This window comes from Juglans regia, chromosome 16 (genome assembly GCF_001411555.2).
Source record: "Juglans regia cultivar Chandler chromosome 16, Walnut 2.0, whole genome shotgun sequence".
NCBI classification, from domain to species: Eukaryota; Viridiplantae; Streptophyta; class Magnoliopsida; order Fagales; family Juglandaceae; genus Juglans; species Juglans regia.
This window is the reverse complement of record NC_049916.1, coordinates 9,458,597-9,476,726: the sequence shown is the minus strand read 5'-3', so window position 1 is coordinate 9,476,726 and position 18,130 is coordinate 9,458,597. Positions and strand designations below refer to the sequence as shown.

General features: G+C 37.8%; 1 protein-coding gene across 1 annotated transcript; it reads left to right on the top strand.

Annotated features, from left to right (window-relative positions):
• Window positions 1–12,778: 12,778 nt before the first annotated feature.
• On the top strand, window positions 12,779–17,070 carry LOC109021444 (cyclin-SDS). The gene is made up of 7 exons (XM_019004062.2): window positions 12,779–13,933; window positions 14,102–14,269; window positions 15,310–15,476; window positions 15,603–15,731; window positions 15,839–16,019; window positions 16,739–16,783; window positions 16,936–17,070. The coding sequence occupies exons 1-7, from the start codon at window positions 12,779–12,781 to the stop codon at window positions 16,963–16,965; spliced, it is 1,875 nt and encodes a 624-aa protein (XP_018859607.1). The 3' UTR covers window positions 16,966–17,070.
• The last annotated feature ends 1,060 nt before the right edge of the window (window positions 17,071–18,130 follow it).

Sequence of the window (18,130 nt, the reverse complement as noted above, 5' to 3'; positions counted from 1 at the left end):
CCTCAGCGCTTGATACAGCTTTGGTTCGAGGGATCGAGGGGGTGGGAGCTTCGGCTCCTCCCCCCTCTCCCCACCTTCGTCCGCTCTGTGCACACAGCCGCTCCGTTTTTGTGTTGTTTTGTTATGTAGGCTAAATAAGGGGGAACAGCGGCTCTGGTCTTTCCGGCGACAATAGATCAGCACGCGCCTCTCCATGGTGTTGCCCAGCCGCCGATCTTCAAGTCTACCGAAGGCGATGCCATCCGGAGTGGCGAGTTGCTCGCACGCGCGGCCAAAAAACTTGGAGGCGTTCGGCGAGTGGCCTTCTCGCGACGCCGAGAGGCCCTCTACCGTCGCCACGCGCGGCGCCCTGGGGTATGTGAGTCCGGAACTTCCAAGATCGGTCGATGGTTCTCTCCCAGGGTGGCGCGTGTTCTGTACGCGCCTCCGCAGCCGTTCGGAGCTTTTTCTTTTGCTGTTGTTTTTAGTTGTGTTCCATTGTATTTTCTTGTGTCCTGTTTAATAAAAAATCAAAAAAAAATCAAAAAATTTAGTCCCTGCGGACCGTGGTCCGAACTGGTGGTATGTCCCCATCTCCACTTTGGCGGTGTATGGGATTGGTGCACCCTACCTCGCGTAGTCGGGGTATGGGTTTTGTCATCAAGTTATTGGTTTACTCCGTCGAGGACAGAGATGTGTACGACGAATCTCTTAGACTTCGGTCTTTAGAGTTCTGTCGTCTGGGCTTGACCATGTCAGCCACGAAAGTGTGCTGAGGAGCTATTAACGTTTGTAACTGACTTTTAAGTCAAAGTTGTATGTCCTTTTTATGAATGAAATGTGACCCTTTATTATAAAAAAAAATGTTAATATTTTAGCATAACATTTCTCTTAAGTCGTGGTTTTGGATGTTGAAATGAGATTACCTGGTTTGGATAGTAAAATGAGATGAGAAGATTTGTTAAAAGTAGAGAAGTAATATGTGAATAGTAATAAATGATTTGATTTTATGGAGTTTTGAGAGATGAGAGATAAAAAAATGAATATAAATATTATAAAGTTAAAATATTATTATAATATAATTTTTGTATATTATTTTTGTTTTGAGGTTTAAAAAAAGTTGAATTATTTTTTATTTTTTTTAGATAAGACCCAGTTACATAACGGATTCGTAACAAGGTCTACATCGGATCTGGTTTCATCTTACCCGCCCGGATCCAATCCGGGCATATAACTGCCCAAATTCACCAGCATTTCTGGATTTTGGACCGGACCGAAAAAAAATTCGGCCTGATTGCACACCCCTATTTAAAATCAAAAACTCTACATGCAACCGGGCTGGGAAACCCCCACGCAACCGGGCACTACTTTTGATGAATTTTGTTTTTTCTACATTTCTTTCCTTCATTTCATCCCCTCTCTCTATTAATTTTTTCTACCGTCTTCTCTCTTCTTCCTCTCATTCTCCCTCTACATTTCTCTCCTCTGGTAATATAGTTGGGGTTCTTGGAAATGGTAATACAACTCATTGTTTTACTCCACTATGGTATTATGGCCACCCCTTATGGAAGATTCCAAACAAGAGGAATAGAAGACCTGTGGTGAGGAAGGTAACGTTGGAGGCAGCAGATTGAGCAAATATGCTTGCAGGTGAGGAAATAACGTTGGATCCTTCTTAAATGGGACTAAAGCGTAGAGAAGGAGTTTCTCGTTTTAATATTTCGAGTAACGATGGAGATATCCTGTAGAGCGTAGAGATGGAGATGAAAATTAGAAAAATTAGTAGAAATTTAATAAAAATATACAAAAAGTGTGGGAATTGAAGATATAGTACATAACCAGCTTCAGTTCACTCATTTTCTTGTATTTGGCGTCTTAAAAACTTGTTGTTGGTTTGGTTGTATCAAGGAAGAAACGGTATAAATGCAGAAGAGCTGTTGCGATGGAGGCTAAGAATGCTAGCAAAGTGTTTGATACATTGTTGAAGAGAAAATCACAGCTGGTTTGGCCATGGGAGACTCACTGAAAACACTCAACCTTACAGTTTGCATTAACTGGGCTACTTTCTCTTCTTCATGTTTCGTCTGGGTTTTTTTTTTTTTTTTTTTTTTTTTTTTTTTTTTTTTTTTTTTTTTTTTTTTTTTTTTTTTTTTTTAAATCATCCGACGTGGCAAAATGCCACTTCAGCCGATTACACCGCGGTTGTATGTAGCAATTCTGATTTAAAATAGTGTGACGTGGTGGATTTCCTTTTGGTGATGATCCTTTTGTAACCAAAGGATCTAAATGCTCAAAGTTGAACAGAGTATAAGGTTCAAAAAGTTGATTTTTAAAATCCACTGAGTAATCTGTTTAAAGGGCAAAGTGCAAGGACTATTTTAATATTTAAACCAAAAAATAAACCTAAAAATAGCCAAAAGATTCTAACAAAATAGAAAAATAGGAAATTGTAGAAAACCTAAAAAACTCCTAAAATTTAAAAAATTTAAAAATTAAAAAAAAACTAAAATAAGAAAAATGCTTAAAAAATAAAAATAAAAAACCTTAATAAACTTAATTAAAATTTTAAAAATATATAAAAAGAATAGAAAGAAAACTAAAAGAATATTGATAAAAATATATAAGAAGCCAAAAAATGAATGAAAAAAATGGGGGAGGGTTCTACGCCGGTGGGGTGGAGCAACGCCTCCCCCACATAGGTTTAATGTTAAAGGTAGGATCAAGAAGATGGTCAGGGGTGAGGTTAATGAGAATCCTTCTTATAAGAGATAAAATATAACAGACCCATGATATTTCCTAGGCCCAGCCCAAATGGGAGAACTCATCAGAAGAGAAGAAAGAGAGAGGGGGAAAGAGGGCACAAAGGCATGAGGGAGGACAATGCTTCAGGAGGGAAAAATGATGATTTGACATAAAACCAAGGAAAATGACATAAAGCAAGGGGCATGAAATAAAAAGTACGGATACATACGACTTCAGGAACTTTTGGCTAAACTTGTGGGAGATTTCACCTTCTTCAACCTCACCACAGAGACTCCAGCGAGAGGATGAAAACTGATATTTCCATTGTACAGTGAGGATGGAGAGACCATGAGAGACTGTAAACAAGCATATTATAGTGGATTCTCCTCTCCTCGAACCCCGTAGAGGTAGGTGCCGAACCACGTAAATATGTGTGTCTCTCTTTATTTATTTCATCTACATTTATTTACTATTCACCGTCATAGATGCACGCACGGATATCGTATAGCCACACCGGACCACTTTTGGGGGCTCTACACCACACCGATCGAGGCCCGAACAACCCTAGTCGGGTTGGGAATGGATATTTCTCTCCTTCCGGATTCTTGCACTATTTTAGGCGTTAACAGTTGATGTCGTATGTGGGATCGAGATTATTTTAAAACTAGAAGTGGAAGAATGATGATTTTCCAATGCGCTAAATAATCTCTGAAGGAGCAGATGAAACTCTTCCAGATAAGTATATTCAGCCTTTCCACTTTTATTTTTATAAAAAACACTACTACAGAAAAGAGGCAAGTGAACCTTTCCTCACCCAAGCGATTAAGTGCACTACACTTAAATGCTTTTCCATGCACACAATGTGTAAGTCGGGAGCCTAAACTCCTTGGACACTTGAACTACAAGTCCTCCATGCATTTTATGTACACTGTTGGTATGCATTTTAAAGACAAAAATATATACAATATATCTATGGGCACTTACGGAGGCGAGCAAGCACTGTGCACTTAAGTGCTAGCAGTGCATGGATGCATGTCCCAACTATGCATGGCACATGCATAGTGCGAACTTAGGGGTGCCGTACACCTAAAAGGGCCACAGATGGTCGTTGTGCGCCTTGTGCGGCAACTAGCACCTCGCTGGTACCTTTTGCTAGGTCAGAGACGGTCGCCGACCACTATGGTAGATGTGAGGTGGTTGCAACAGTGCACCTGGTGCACGTTGTAGTCTCCTGACGAGCCCACAACAAACAACCAGGAGCCCCCCTCCTGTCCCAGCCGACGGTCACTACTTGGACTGTCGGCACCTTTTGCTGGGTCAGAGACTGTCGCCGTCCACCACCACAGACGTGAGGTGGCTCGCGGCAGTGCACTTGGTGCACGTAGCGGGCGCTCAACAAGCTCACGAAGTTGCTGTAAGCCCCCTATCCCCACTATGGGATGGCAGGTAGCATGACGTTGCCACCGTGACCCCTGGCGAAATCTGTCGCCGGCGATTTGCTGCTCGACTGCTAAAGATCCCAGTGGGGAGCCTCCCCACTAGTCACACCTTCACAACCAAACTAATGGCCCACGAGCTCCTCGCCCATAGGGCAGGTCCTTCGGTCACAGGTTCCTTACCCTGGTTTCCTCGGCTGTTGGCCTCTCGGACAAGCTCCTCGGCCATGTGATCATTGGCCAGCCACTCCACGAACAAACTCCTCGGACAGACTCCTCGGCCACTGGCGAGCAACCTCGGCCAACAAGCTTCTCAGCCGCTGGAGGGTGACCACCTCCTTTGCAGTCTACTCCTCAACCATATACTCCTTGGACAGACGCTTCTCACCCATGGACTCCCCTCCCTCGGCCTAATACATGACTCAACTCAACCAGCAAGCAACAAACGTCCCTTCCTCTGCCCGAGATCTATCTCAACTTCTTGCTCGGCCGTGTACCTCACCCACTAGAGTTACTCTCTCGCCCATGGGTCTCGTCCATGCATCCCGCCCATTGCATCCTGCCATGCACAAGCGGGCAAGAGCATAACGAATTGCAGTATGGCTACATGGCATTTCCTACGCCTAGTCCAACGAGGGGAAACTCATTAGGAGAGAAGAAATAGAGAGAGGGAATGAGGGAACAAAAGCATGAGGGAGGGCATGTGTGTCAGGAGGAAAAATGGATGATGTGACATAAAGTAAATGGGGCAGGAGATAAAAGGCACATGTACATACGACTTCAGGGACTTTTGGCCAAACTTGTGGGAGACTTCACATTCTTCAACCTAACCACTGAGACTCTAGCGAGAGGATGAAAATTAGAGGATAGAACTCAGATCTCTATTGTATAGTGAGGACGAGAGGCCATGAGAGATTGTAAACAAGCATATTACAGTGGATTCTCCCCTCCCAAACCCAGTGGATATAGCCCAGTGCCGAACCACGTAAATCTGTATGTCTCCCTCTATTTATTTAATCTGTATTTATTTATTGTTCACCATCATGGATATCTGCACGGACACCGTAGAGCTGCACCAGACCACTGCCGGGGGCTCCACGCCACACCGATCGAGACTCGAACAACTCCAGCGATGCCGAGAATGAATCTTTCTCCCATTTTGATCTGTTGCGCTATTTTTAGGCGTTAACACTTCTTATAATACATACCAAAGCAATGCATTTGATTATATTGTTTGTAATGAAATTGGTATTTTTTTATGTGCTTTTATATTCTACATCCTTCAAAATTCAGAGAATGTCTTTCACTATAGGATCCAACTTCTAATCCGATGTGAGGCTCTCATTCTAAAGAAATGATATATACAAGTTCTAAATGCACAAATCTCGCGTAAATCTTTTATAAAAAGTTAAGTCTCATTATGAAAAACTACGAAAAACTCATTTTTTCTTAATGGAATCCACAATTTTACAAAAACCTTGTACAAGACTTATATATTTGAGGCCTGTACCATTACTCCTTGTTAAGGCAGCAGAATTGTGTGCCTTCAAAGACCCTTCTAGAATAGTGAAGAATAAGTCTGTAGAAACTTCTTGTAATGGAAACAATGACTAGGCTAGACAGGTGTCAAATGATGTATGGCAATAGACTGCAAATTCTATTATGTAAAAATTTATATATATTGTCCTTGTGTATATTGTGCTGCAAGGAAGAAAATATTATGAAATAAAAAGCAAGTTTCTGTAAGAAAGTTCTTCAAAGAACTTTATTCAAACACCTAGTGTGTATTGCCTTTTTTTCTTTACTTTTTCATGCTATCAGAGTGAGAGGGAAAAAAAATTAAACAGTTGTTGAGGTGGGCGTGGACTAGGAAGAATACCCCTGCCATTTCCACGACCTCAACGTCCCCCACGGAAATCATTTCCACGACCACGGGAGAAATTAGCAGGAGGTGGTACTTTGGTGGTATTATGAACTGCGATAGTGGTTCCTAAAAGCAAAGACTGGGTTTGATGAGAGAGCCTAGATTCATGGTATCTTGCTTTTACTCGTCCTAATATTTCATTTGTTGTGAATCATGTGTGTCAATATATGCATAGTCCTCGGCTTCCCCACTGGACAGACGTCGAACGTATTCTACGTTATCTTAATAACACTCGGTCTCTATTTTTCCCCCACTTCCTCTCATCAATTATCTGCCTTCTCTGATGCTAACTGGGTCGGATACCTATATGATTGTCGATCCACATGTGGTTTTTATGTGTATTTTGGGAATCATTTGATTTCTTGAGGATCCAAGAAACAGCCCACAATTGCTCAATCTTCCACAGAAGCCGAGTATAAATCTGTTGCTAACATTGCTTGTGAACTTCTTTGGTTGCAGTCTCTTTTAGGAGAACTTGGTGTCTTTCTCTCTTCTCCTCCTACGCTATAGTGTGACAACCTTGGTGCCACCTACTTGTCTATGAATCCAATTATGCATTCTCGGATCAAACATGTTGAGTTTGATTACCATTTTGTACGTGAAAGAGTGGCAGTAAAATCCCTTCAAGTATCATTCATGTCCAGCAAAGATTAGATCGCTGATATCCTTACAAAACCTCTCTCACCAAACCGTTATTTGCACCTTCGATCAAGCCTCACTCTTACCTCAGTGCCACTTGCATCATGACGGGATGTTAAGGCAGCAGAATTGTGTGCCTCCAAAGACCCTTCTAGAATAGTGAAGAATAAGTCTACAGAAACTTCTTGTAACGGAAACAATGACTAGGCTAGATAGGTGTCAAATGATGCATGGCAATAGACTGTAAATTCTGTTATGTAAAAGTTTATATATACTATCCTCGTGTATACTGTGCTGCAAAGAAGAGAATATTCTGAAATGAAAAGCATGTTTCTGTAAGAAAGTTCTTCAAAGAACTTTATTCAAACACCTGGTGTGCATTGCCTTTTTTCTTTACTTTTTCACTCCTCATTCTAAATGACCGTGATGACTTATAGAGAAATATCTCCTGATTAAAGTTCCTTGTTTCCTTCGTATATAGCCATGAGAGCTGATTTAGCTTCTCCCACCTTAGGATCATTTGGATGACATCGGTAGCTAGGTCTTAGCATGGAGGAGTTTTCTTCGTCATGACAAATTGTTGCTGACATAAGTCCTCCCTCTCTGTGGTTCCACGGGCAATGTCCATGGTTCTTCCCTCTTGCACATGGTTCTTTACTTCTTTATTGTCAGTTTTCTTTACAATATTTATAGGTTTTATTCGCTAGCAATATTTTAATTAGCCACAAAGAGATTTTACGAAAATAAACTAACAAATTAACGTATTTTGATATAATATATTAGATTGTAAAATTACTTTTATTATTAAATAAATATAAAATATTATACGAAATCATATTAGTTTGTAAGTTTATTTTTATATTATGTTTTTATGACTGTAATACTTTTCTTTCTTCACTGTGTCTCCCCCCACATTCGATTTTCTCTAGTTCGTTCATTAGAAGCCACGACATGATATTCATGGTATTAATTGTAAATAAAATAATATAGTTAGCGAAAAAAAAAAGAAAAAATCTATTTGAAATCTACTCTATTGACATACTCAGCATGCACATCGTTAATGTGAAAGTTTCTATATCATCAACTACAATAATAAAATTATAATGAGTCGTATAACAAGTAGTCTATTTTTATGCCAACTTGTATGTAGTAGATCATAGAATTCATCGTTGGCTTCATCAGGGTGGATATTAAGCATATAAAAAAGATTTAAAATGATTCTAATTCCCTTTATGTGATTTGCTGCCAATTGTCGTGTATTCAAGCGCCAATAGGATTCCCTCCACAATATTTCAAAGAAATGGCATTCCAAGAACTCAGGAATTATCTCTTGCAGATTATCTGAGGTTGTTGATATCTTTTCTAATATGTAAATAGTTCTTTCCAAGGCAACATGTGGAATGGCTCATAGTTTAGAATTGAAACCAACATTATCAATTGACTTGTTCAACTTCTATATCCTCGATCCATTTATTAGGCCTGCACACCGTCCAACCTGTACTGGTTTTGGCCCCGACCCGATCCGTCCGCATACTATGAACAAAAACAACCTAACCCATAATAGTCAGGTCTGGTCGAAAACGAATCCGCTCAGCGTTCGCACTACATCACTACACTCTTGACTAATTAAAGCTCAGACAAACAAAAAAGGGACTGAAAAGATATCTAAATCACTCTGTTTGTTGCAAGTCACTTGAGTTTTTGGGCGGAGAGAAGAGATTTGGAACGTGGGAAATGGCGAGCGGAGGAGGGAGGTGGTGAAGAACTCTGCCCTAACTACAGACGCAGCAGCCATGGAAGGTTGGCTTATGCTCACTGTTTTCAGCCTCGGTCTCGATTCCTTGATCACCGACAGTGCAGAAACCCAGCAACGTTGATCTTGTCGTCGAGGATTTGTTGCCGGTGAAAGCAAATTGAGACCATCCATTCTCGACGGCATCGTTAACCAGTGATGGATGATCAACCCAACTAAATAGAGGTTTCACCGAAACCCCTCGTGCGAAAATGTACTGATTCCCTCTTCTTCTGACATCTGAGTATCGAGGTTGATGATTTAAACTCACTATTTGTTGAACTCTTGCAGAACTCCCTACTGTTGCTCGAAAGCTTGGAGCTTTTGGTGCGAAATCTTTACGTTCTCTAAAACAAAAACACCGCCAAACCAGAAGAATCAAAAGAAACGTAACAACTCCAACGGACGAGGCCGCCACTATAACCAACGTCAACAAAAAGCTTCTTTTCATTTTCAGAAATGGATTGCTGCGCTAGGGATTTTCATTTGAACACTTAAGAATGTTAAGAGTCGGTCTGCCCCGTCATTTATCGGGTTCAACCCGACACTGAAGCAAAACTGTATTTGGTCGGACGGATCTGATCGGTTCAGACGGGTTGTTTGGTTTAACGGGTTTTTTGCACAACCCTACCATTTATAGCAATAAGTAAGAGGATGATAAGTTCGTGCATCTAATCCCATGGAGATATTCTCTTTTTGGCAGTCTGGGAATTTGGGTCACGTGTTGTGATTAGGTGCCGTTTGGATAATGAATTTAGATAAAATGAATTGAGATGAAAGTTAAAAGTTGAATAAAATATTGTTAGAATTTTATTTTTTAATATTATTATTGTTTTGAGATTTCAAAAAGTTGAATTGTTTATTATATTTTGCATAAAAATTTGAAAATGTTATAATTATGAGATGAGATAAGATGAAATACTTTCACTATCTAAACGAGACTATATATGCTGCAAAAATGATACGAAGTATTGGAGATAAGATGAATACACGTTTTTAATATGAGGAGTGTTAAGTGCACAAAATGATTATATAAAAGTAGTCTACAAACTGACGTAGTTTTATGCAATCCGCCAGATCTGCTTTACAATAAAATTAACTTTAACGAACCACATCAATCTATATTAATTTATAGAATTATTTTTGTGTAATCATTTTGTGGCTAGAATATTTTCCTTTTAATATATTATCAATTTATCATGAGACTGTAATTGCGTTTTGGATAGTTAAAATAAATTTAGTCCAACGCCCTTGTGTTATGGCCGACTTAGGATTAAGTTTATGTGCAATTGTTTTAGGAATAATAGCCCATGGTACAAGTTACTTAAAAGAAAAATTTAACTCATCTTCACATTATACACTAAACATAATTTTTTAATTTTTTTAATTTTTTTCTCTTACTAAATATGTGTTGTATGGATGATGAGTAGAAGAATTCAATTAATTTAAAAAAATTTATGAGTTGCAAAACTCAATGTGGCCATTGGTTGTCATTCATCCACCAATGTTCATGTTTTTGCCACCGTGAGGGTGGTCAGAACTGGGCGCATTTTGTTTATTTTAAATTCTTTATTTATTATAAAAAAACATTTTTTTTATTTACACTCATGCTCAGGGGTGAATATATTTTTTTTTTTATAATAACGGATCTCATTCCATTCATTAAAGGAGGATATACAAAGTTGACTTAAAAAATAAGTCATTTATAAACATTAGTAGTTTTTCAGTACACTTTCGTGACTGACATGGTCTAGTCTAGACGATAAATCTCTAAAAATTAAAATCTAAGAGATAGCACAACTTTGTTCACGACAGATGTTGCAGTAACCAAGTAACAAAACTTCATACTCGGTTAATCGGAATATGGAGAAAAACAACCCCATCATCACCGCCTAAGCGGAGGGGAGAGAACACCTTTTGGACATTAGTCCGAAGACACTACGTTTTTGGATTTTTGTTTTCTTGAAAATAAAGACAGAGCGTAAAATAAACTACATTGTGAAAACACTGTAAAAAATAAAAAATAGTGCACAAAAGGCGGTTGGAGGGAGAACCGATGGTCGATCTTGGGAGATCTAGAGTTGCTGGTTCGGGAGTAGCCATACATTGCAGCGGCAGAGGGCTCATTGGTGGCGCGTAAGAGCCACATGTCAGGGAGCTCTGAATTTTTTGACCCACGCGTGCGGGCTACACTCCACTCTGGTTGGAGCCACATTTGGTGGTCGTGTAGTTCGACAGCTGGGCAACCTCCTGGTAGGGCACGTGTTGGCTATTAGGTGCCGAAAAGTCTTGAACGACGATTCTCCCTTTATTTGGCCTAAAAAAATAAAAAAACAAAATCTAAACACTGCACAAGAAAAAAACCGAGAGGGGAAGGGAAGGAGCCTAAGCTCCCACCCTCTCAAGCCGATTCTGAAGTTTGGGAGAATTTAGAGAGAATGAAGAGCTGCTCAGGGGCAAATATGGGAGGAGGTCACCACCCCCAAGATTTTTTTTACATAAAATAAAAACAATTATAAGGTGTATTTTTAAAAATATACAAAAAATATTATTTTTTCCTCAAGAGATTTAAACTAGAATTTTGCTACAAAGAAGATGGTGTGCAGCACACCACTTATAGTGTTTTTTTTTTTCAAAAAAGACCAATTATTTTTTAGCACAATTGACGTGGAAATCTTCCACATCGGTAGTGTGCTGAGCGTGTTAAAAAAAAGTGTGCTAACTCCCTTTTCAAATAGATTTTCTCTTTAAACAAACTCCCTTATTATCCATTTAAAATATTTCTTTTTAGAAAGATGTTAAGAATTTATAATTTTTGTATTTTCTTGGAGTCCTCTTCAAGATTACTTTTTGTTCTTTTATATTTTATCGTTTGTACACTATAAGTATTTTCATTTTTATCTTAAGTTTTTATTATTTAATATCCTTCTTTGTAATTAACATTGACCATATAGTTTTTTTGCTAAAGAAGAAAAATGAATATATTAATTTAATATATTAATACCCCTATCTTGATAAATATATTAATAATTGTATATAGACTCAATTTTATAATATTAAATATTATATATAGTCCAACATACATTATAAAAAAGAAAATAATATTTTCATTTATAGAGTGTGCGAGTATTTTTTTTAAAAAAAATAAGATTTATTATTAAAAAATATTTTTTCATGTGGGTTTTAGATTTCTCTATTTTTTTCAAAAATAGTGCGTGAGATTTACACATTTTAAAACTGTAAGTATCATTTCTCATGAAAAAATATTAAAAAGTTTAATTATTTCGTTACTAATTATGTTATCTTTACATTTTTTTAATTAGAAAGTTAAATAAATATGGTGGCAGAAAAAAAAAAGGCGAGGTTTTTCTTGTTGTGTTTTATGTTTTATTATTTTTGATAGAAAATGTTGTGTTTTATTTTTGTTTGTGGGAATTTGGGAAATCATATTTTACACTTTCCATCTATCATTTTTTCAAGAGAAGTGATTTGTACAAGTTTCAAATAGACAAATTTCATATAATCTTTGTAAAAAATGTGGACCCGACCTTAAAAAAGTGAAAAAAAAAACTATTCTTTATTTATGAGACCCATTATTTTATAAAAGACTTATATGAGACTTGTCTATTTGAACTTTGTATTTAATATTACTCTTTTTTCAATTCATACAATTATAAAAATTGAAGATTTAGTCTCATTTTGATTCTAAAAATGTTTTATTTTATCTTATCTCATCATTATAATTTTTTTAAATTCTCACACAAAATATAATAAAAAATTCAATTTTTTCAAATTTTAAAACAATAATAATATTAAAAAATAATATTATAATAATATTTTATTCAACTCATCTAAAACTTTTTTATCACATCTCACTTTTTTTTAAACCGCAAAAGTTCAAATTCATACGTTCGGTTAAGATTTTAAATTTAATTTTTATTTTTAACAAAAAATAAATAAAAAACATAATTGTCGAAATTAATAAGAGAATACAGTATATAATGATGAGAAGATTACGAAGACAGCACTTATAGGTGGCCACGTCGACCACAGAACTCATGCTGACGTGGGTCCACATCATATAAAAGCCGTCCGTACTCCAATTCAAGACTCTGCAGGCCTCAACTTCCATAACCGTTCACACCTCCTCCATCTCCCTCTCCCTCCCCTCTCTCTCTCACCAAAACCGAATCAGTATCTCCAAATTAAATCGAATACTCTCTCCCAAACTTCAATCAGAAACCCAAACTCAAACGACCACTCACAATGAGATTCACATTGAACCGAGCGAAGCGACGTCTCGAAGCGGAACCCGTGCCGTATATCATCAAGAAGAAGCTCCGTTCGGAGCTACCTCGCCGGAGAAGATCTCAGTTCTCTCCTATCCTATATTCATCTCTTGATTTATTAGCTATTCCTTTGAAGAATTCTGGTTTTTCCTTTTCTCTGGACTCTACCTCGTGCTCCTACTTCGGTAGCGAAGTTTCATGCGATTCCAGCAGGGTTTCGGTTGGATTGGAGAGCAATGCGAGGCTGAAATCGAGGAAAGAACAGCTCGGTGATATTAGAGGTTCTAAAGTTCTAGTTCGTGCAAGTGAGGTTGTTCGTGATGCGCGGATTCGTAGAGTTACCAGATCGTGTTACAGAAGGAAGGAAAATGAAGGAAAAGGTGGTGAAGTGGACGTGCCCGAGTTGTCATGTGTGGAGTCAAGTTCAGGAGCTGATGCTGCAATTTTTCGAGAGACTAGCTCCAAGTTAAAGAGCGAAAGTGGAAAAGGAAGTGAAAATGTGAAAGAGATTGAAGGAAATGACGGCTCTGAAGTGGTCTCCAAATCGGAGATTTCTTGTGTTAGGCAACTTTCCGATGTATATACGATATTCAGTGCCAGAAACATGAACATTCCGTCGAAATTTAAACAGATCGTTCCGGTTAGCTCTGGTGTCGAATCATGCTCTGTGGCGAATTTAGGTGAGGAAGCAACAGAACAAACTGAAAACAGAGCATTGGAATTTGACCTTTCAGAAATTTCAGGAAATCTCTTCGATGCGAATTTCATGATTCCTAACTCGGAGTCGACGGTGGATCAGAAGCAAAAGAACTTACAATTCGACTCTGATCTCGCATGTACAGAACAATTCTCGTACGAGGACATGTCCGAGTATTCTTCCAGTCACGGGACAGCGTTTTCTGATCTACAATCGGAATTTTTCCTGGAAAATTCGGAACAGGAGTTTTCCGATTACACTTCGTCTTCATTCGATTCTGGAAGCCAATTTTCCGAGCGGTCCGAGGCAGATTCAACTTCTTCACATACTTTCTCCCTGCTCCTTCAGTACAGAGAGGAATTCTCGCGGTCAACAACTTCTCTAGACAGAGGAAGTGTTACACCCCTAGAAAATGAGCATCATGATCAAGCAACTGTGAGCTTTCACTTGCACTTCTTTTGGTTTCTGCTTTCTTTATATTCATCTCCTCGGCAACCAGACACAGGAATATATTACGTCTTTTCATTTTTAAGTTAGTATAGCGTATCTTCATTTACGGATTGTCTTATTTGATGTACTTTGTATTCGAAAATCTTCAATTAGTATATGAGGTTCGAGGATGAGGCGGACGAAGAGAGTTACAAGGCGTTGAGAGAAAGAGAGAGGAGGACAGTGTCTCTGCATAACTACGCCGAGGAGTACTGCTCCCGGACGGAGTACGGCGATCTCGTCCTCCAACAACGGTCACAAATGGTCCACTGGATCGTTGAGGTCAGTGCCTCCACAGACGTCTTTCTTCATGTATCAATCCCCGTAGTTGGAAACGAAATCTATTCCGTTTTAGCGAGCTTTCTCACTTCAGTGTGCTCCGAGATAGTTATACACTTGCAAAGTGGGAAAACGTTCAACGAAAGCACAGAATAAATTAGGGAGAGGCAAAGTATTCTCTAAATTGACCGTTCTATTCTTTTCTTTCTTTTAGCAATCATTGGTCCTTCAAGTCATTTTGTGAAAAGTCATACCGCAGGGAAACTGACGCATCATTGTATGCACTTTTCTCGTGTATTGATCCATCGGGACACTGCTCAAGTGTTCGCTAGGTAGTTAGAACTAACGAGTTTTGTTTTTCTTCTACTGGCCAGCAACTGATACGGAACCCTGTGGGACTGTGCCACAATCGTAAAGCGGATTCGACAAATGTTCTGAGGGCGGTTTGGTCATTAAACATTAGCAAGGGTCTCCAGTAGCACGTAATCTTGTGGCACTATAGTTTTAGTTAGCATTTCCTTACTAACTGAACCTATAGGATGTGGAGAGCACCAAATGGCGTATAGGCTGTCAGTGTTAAGTACATGTTTGTTGGACGATTTTTCCTCACGAGTCTTCGTATACACAAGTAGTGTGGATGATACAGTGTGTTGGGTTTGAAAAACCTGATCTGTTACATCAAATATATATGTGAAAGATAGACAATTTTCTTTCCTCTCGAATTTTCTATGCCCCCTGTTGGTTCCTTTAAAGAGTAATTAATGACTAACTTTGGCGCCAAGTACCAAGCTGCAAGCATAGATTTATCATGATCTAAAATCCAAAGAAACTCATAACTGGACAAAATAGCAGTATTGGACTAGTGCATTTATATCAGCCATCTCTATTTTGGTTTTTCTTTAATTATTTAAGAGGTTTTTCAATGGTACTAGGATTCGGGAAAGGTGGGAGGTGGCCGGCCGATTTACATTTTTTCATTAGTCACTAATTTGTTTGTGCTACATGCTAGTTGCTAATGTATGCACTTTGGTATGAACCGGCAGCAATCTACCGAAAAGAGGCTTCAGCAGGAGACGATGTTCCTAGGAGTTGGCCTCCTAGACCGATTCCTAAGCAAAGGATTCTTCAGAGACGAGAGGAACCTTCAAATTGTTGGAATAGCCTGTCTTACCTTAGCCACCAGGATTGAAGAGAATCAGCCTCACAACAGGTTTCGAAGCTAAAACGATTAGTAGAATTCTACCGTCTGCCCAGATGAATGACTTAAAATTCTATGGTTGTCCAGATAAATGAGAATTTTACTAACTGCAATTTTTCTGATGGGGGTATTTTGTAGTGTGCGGGAAGATAATTTCTGCATAGGGAGCAATGTGTACAGCAGATGCGAAGTGGTGGCCATGGAATGGTTAGTACAGGAGCTCCTCAATTTCCAGTGTTTCTTGCCCACCATCTACAACTTCTTGTGGTACATCCTTATACCCATCATTATATCTTAGGACGTGTTCGGTCAACATTTAAAGCAGCTTGTAATGTTTCCTCTACCTACTAATGCTTATACGACATATACCATAGGTTCTACCTTAAAGTTTCTAAAGCTGACGCAGAGGTGGAGAACAGGGCCAAGTTCCTGGCTGTGCTGGTCGTTTTGGCTGGTGAGCAGCTTTGCTACTGGCCGTCAACAGTTGCAGCTGTTCTTGTCATATTGGCTTCTCTAGAGAGCAGTCAAGAAGCATTCCACCAAAAAGTGATCAAGGTACATATCCATGCTTGGAATATATAAGACATTATTAGCTACATCGAATCTTGAGGTTAGTTACTTCTAAGTGTCTAATGAGAAGAGCCGGTTTGTTTTACTGCTTGAAGTGTTCACAGAGTCTCCATTTGGATATAGAAACATTCTCAACTCATCATTACAATTTTATTAAATTCTCATATAAAATATAATAAACAATTCAACTTTTTCAAATCTCAAAATAATTATAATATTAAAAAATAATATTATAATAATATTTTATTTAATTCATCTAAAACCATCTCATCTTATCTCATGGTTAAGAACTAGTGGATTACACAACCCCTGCCCCTGGTAGCAGTCCCCCACCCTAAAATCTTCGTTTCAAGCTTTATTTATTTATTTTTTTTATCATCTTCTAATATAGTTTTAATTGATTGAAAAATTAGTTTTTATTTTTTATTTATCTGTGAATCATTTGACGCAACATTCAAAGATGGTTAAAAAAGACGACAAATATAATTAACCCTTCAAAAATGACAAGGGCTATTACGTTACATTACTATAGTCCGGTAGCTCTGTTATATTACTCAATTCTGGTTTCAGTTCTCTATAAAATATCAGAAAACCCGACACTGGGTTGTGCCAACTGGCCTCATCGTGATGAGATTGTGCCCTTACAGAAAAAATAAAAATAAAAAATCCAAATTCTTACTATTTTCACCATATGATTTTTGCAGACTCACATCAGAACAGAAGATCAAGATTTAAATGAATGCATAGAGGTATGGAGAGTAAAATAAATTGCTCTAGAGCAATGTTAAACGCTACAACTTTTTATTTATTTATTTTCATTAATTTTTCAATTTTGTAATATTATTCGTCATAACTAGCACGCTAAAGCTCCAAGTCTTGATACCCGTATTTGCTGAAACAGAGCCTCGAGTGGTTATTAAGCTACATATGATAGCTAGCTAGCTAGCTAGCAGGGAAGGAATTGGAACATCCAGCATTATTTGTATACATTTTTCTTCAGCCATCACAAAGGCTTGGCTGAAGGTAGCAGCACAAGGTCAAGGTGATCTTTTTCAAACCTGAAAAATACGGAGTAAAAAAAAAAAGATTCTTTCTTCAATGTAAGCAAATTACGACTGCTTGTTATAAACTGTGCATAGAAATTAAGAATTCCATCTGTATCTCAATCTCTCAAGCTCTTAACCTTCCAAGTCATTTGTTGTTAATGTGTTCCCGCTGCAAGCTATTAGTTCTACACTTGAACAATATTTTAAAGAGCAATGCCTGATACAATCATTATGCATGCATCAGACATTTCTTTTGAAAGAAAATGAAATTCTTCGTTAAAATGTTGATTTTTTTATGTGAATTTTATATTTATTTAATTTTTTCAAAATAAATATGTGATATTTGTACATTCTATAACTGTAAATATTATTTTTTAAAATGAATATAAGACTTATATAAAAAATTAACTTTTTAACGATCACTCTTTTTTAAAAAGAATGTATAGTATTTATATATCACTGTACGATTGTATCTAGATTACTCGAACCCCATGGTTCTAGTAGCCTTCGTCATGTTATCCCCCCTCCGTTTAGTCTGTGATGTTGGGATTTGGTTTCTCCATACTCCGTCTAATTGAGTATAAAGTTTTATGTTTAGTTATTGTAAACTCTGTAGGAAATAGAGTTGTACTATCTTTTTGACTTCGGTCTTTAGATATAAACTGTCTGGACTGGACTATGTCACTCATAATAGTGTACTGAATTTCTACTAATGTTTATAATTGATTTATTGTTTAAAGTCAAATTTATATGTCTTCTTTCAATAAATGTTATTGAAATGACATCTGTTGTTATAAAAAAAAAAAATAGTAGCCTTCGTCAAAACCCATGTATTAGAGCATTGGCAATGGACTAACCAAATGTCAATGCAAGTCTAAACTTTAGCTAAATATGAGAAAAAGCCTCCACATTGGAATAGCTAATGATCCAAAGCTTAAGACTTGATGAATAGTAAATCTTAAGTCCTCTCAAAATATGGCTAGTTACTATTCACAATGGAAAGTAATATTTAATTATTTAATCATTTTCCTCTCTCTTTGAATGGTAAAA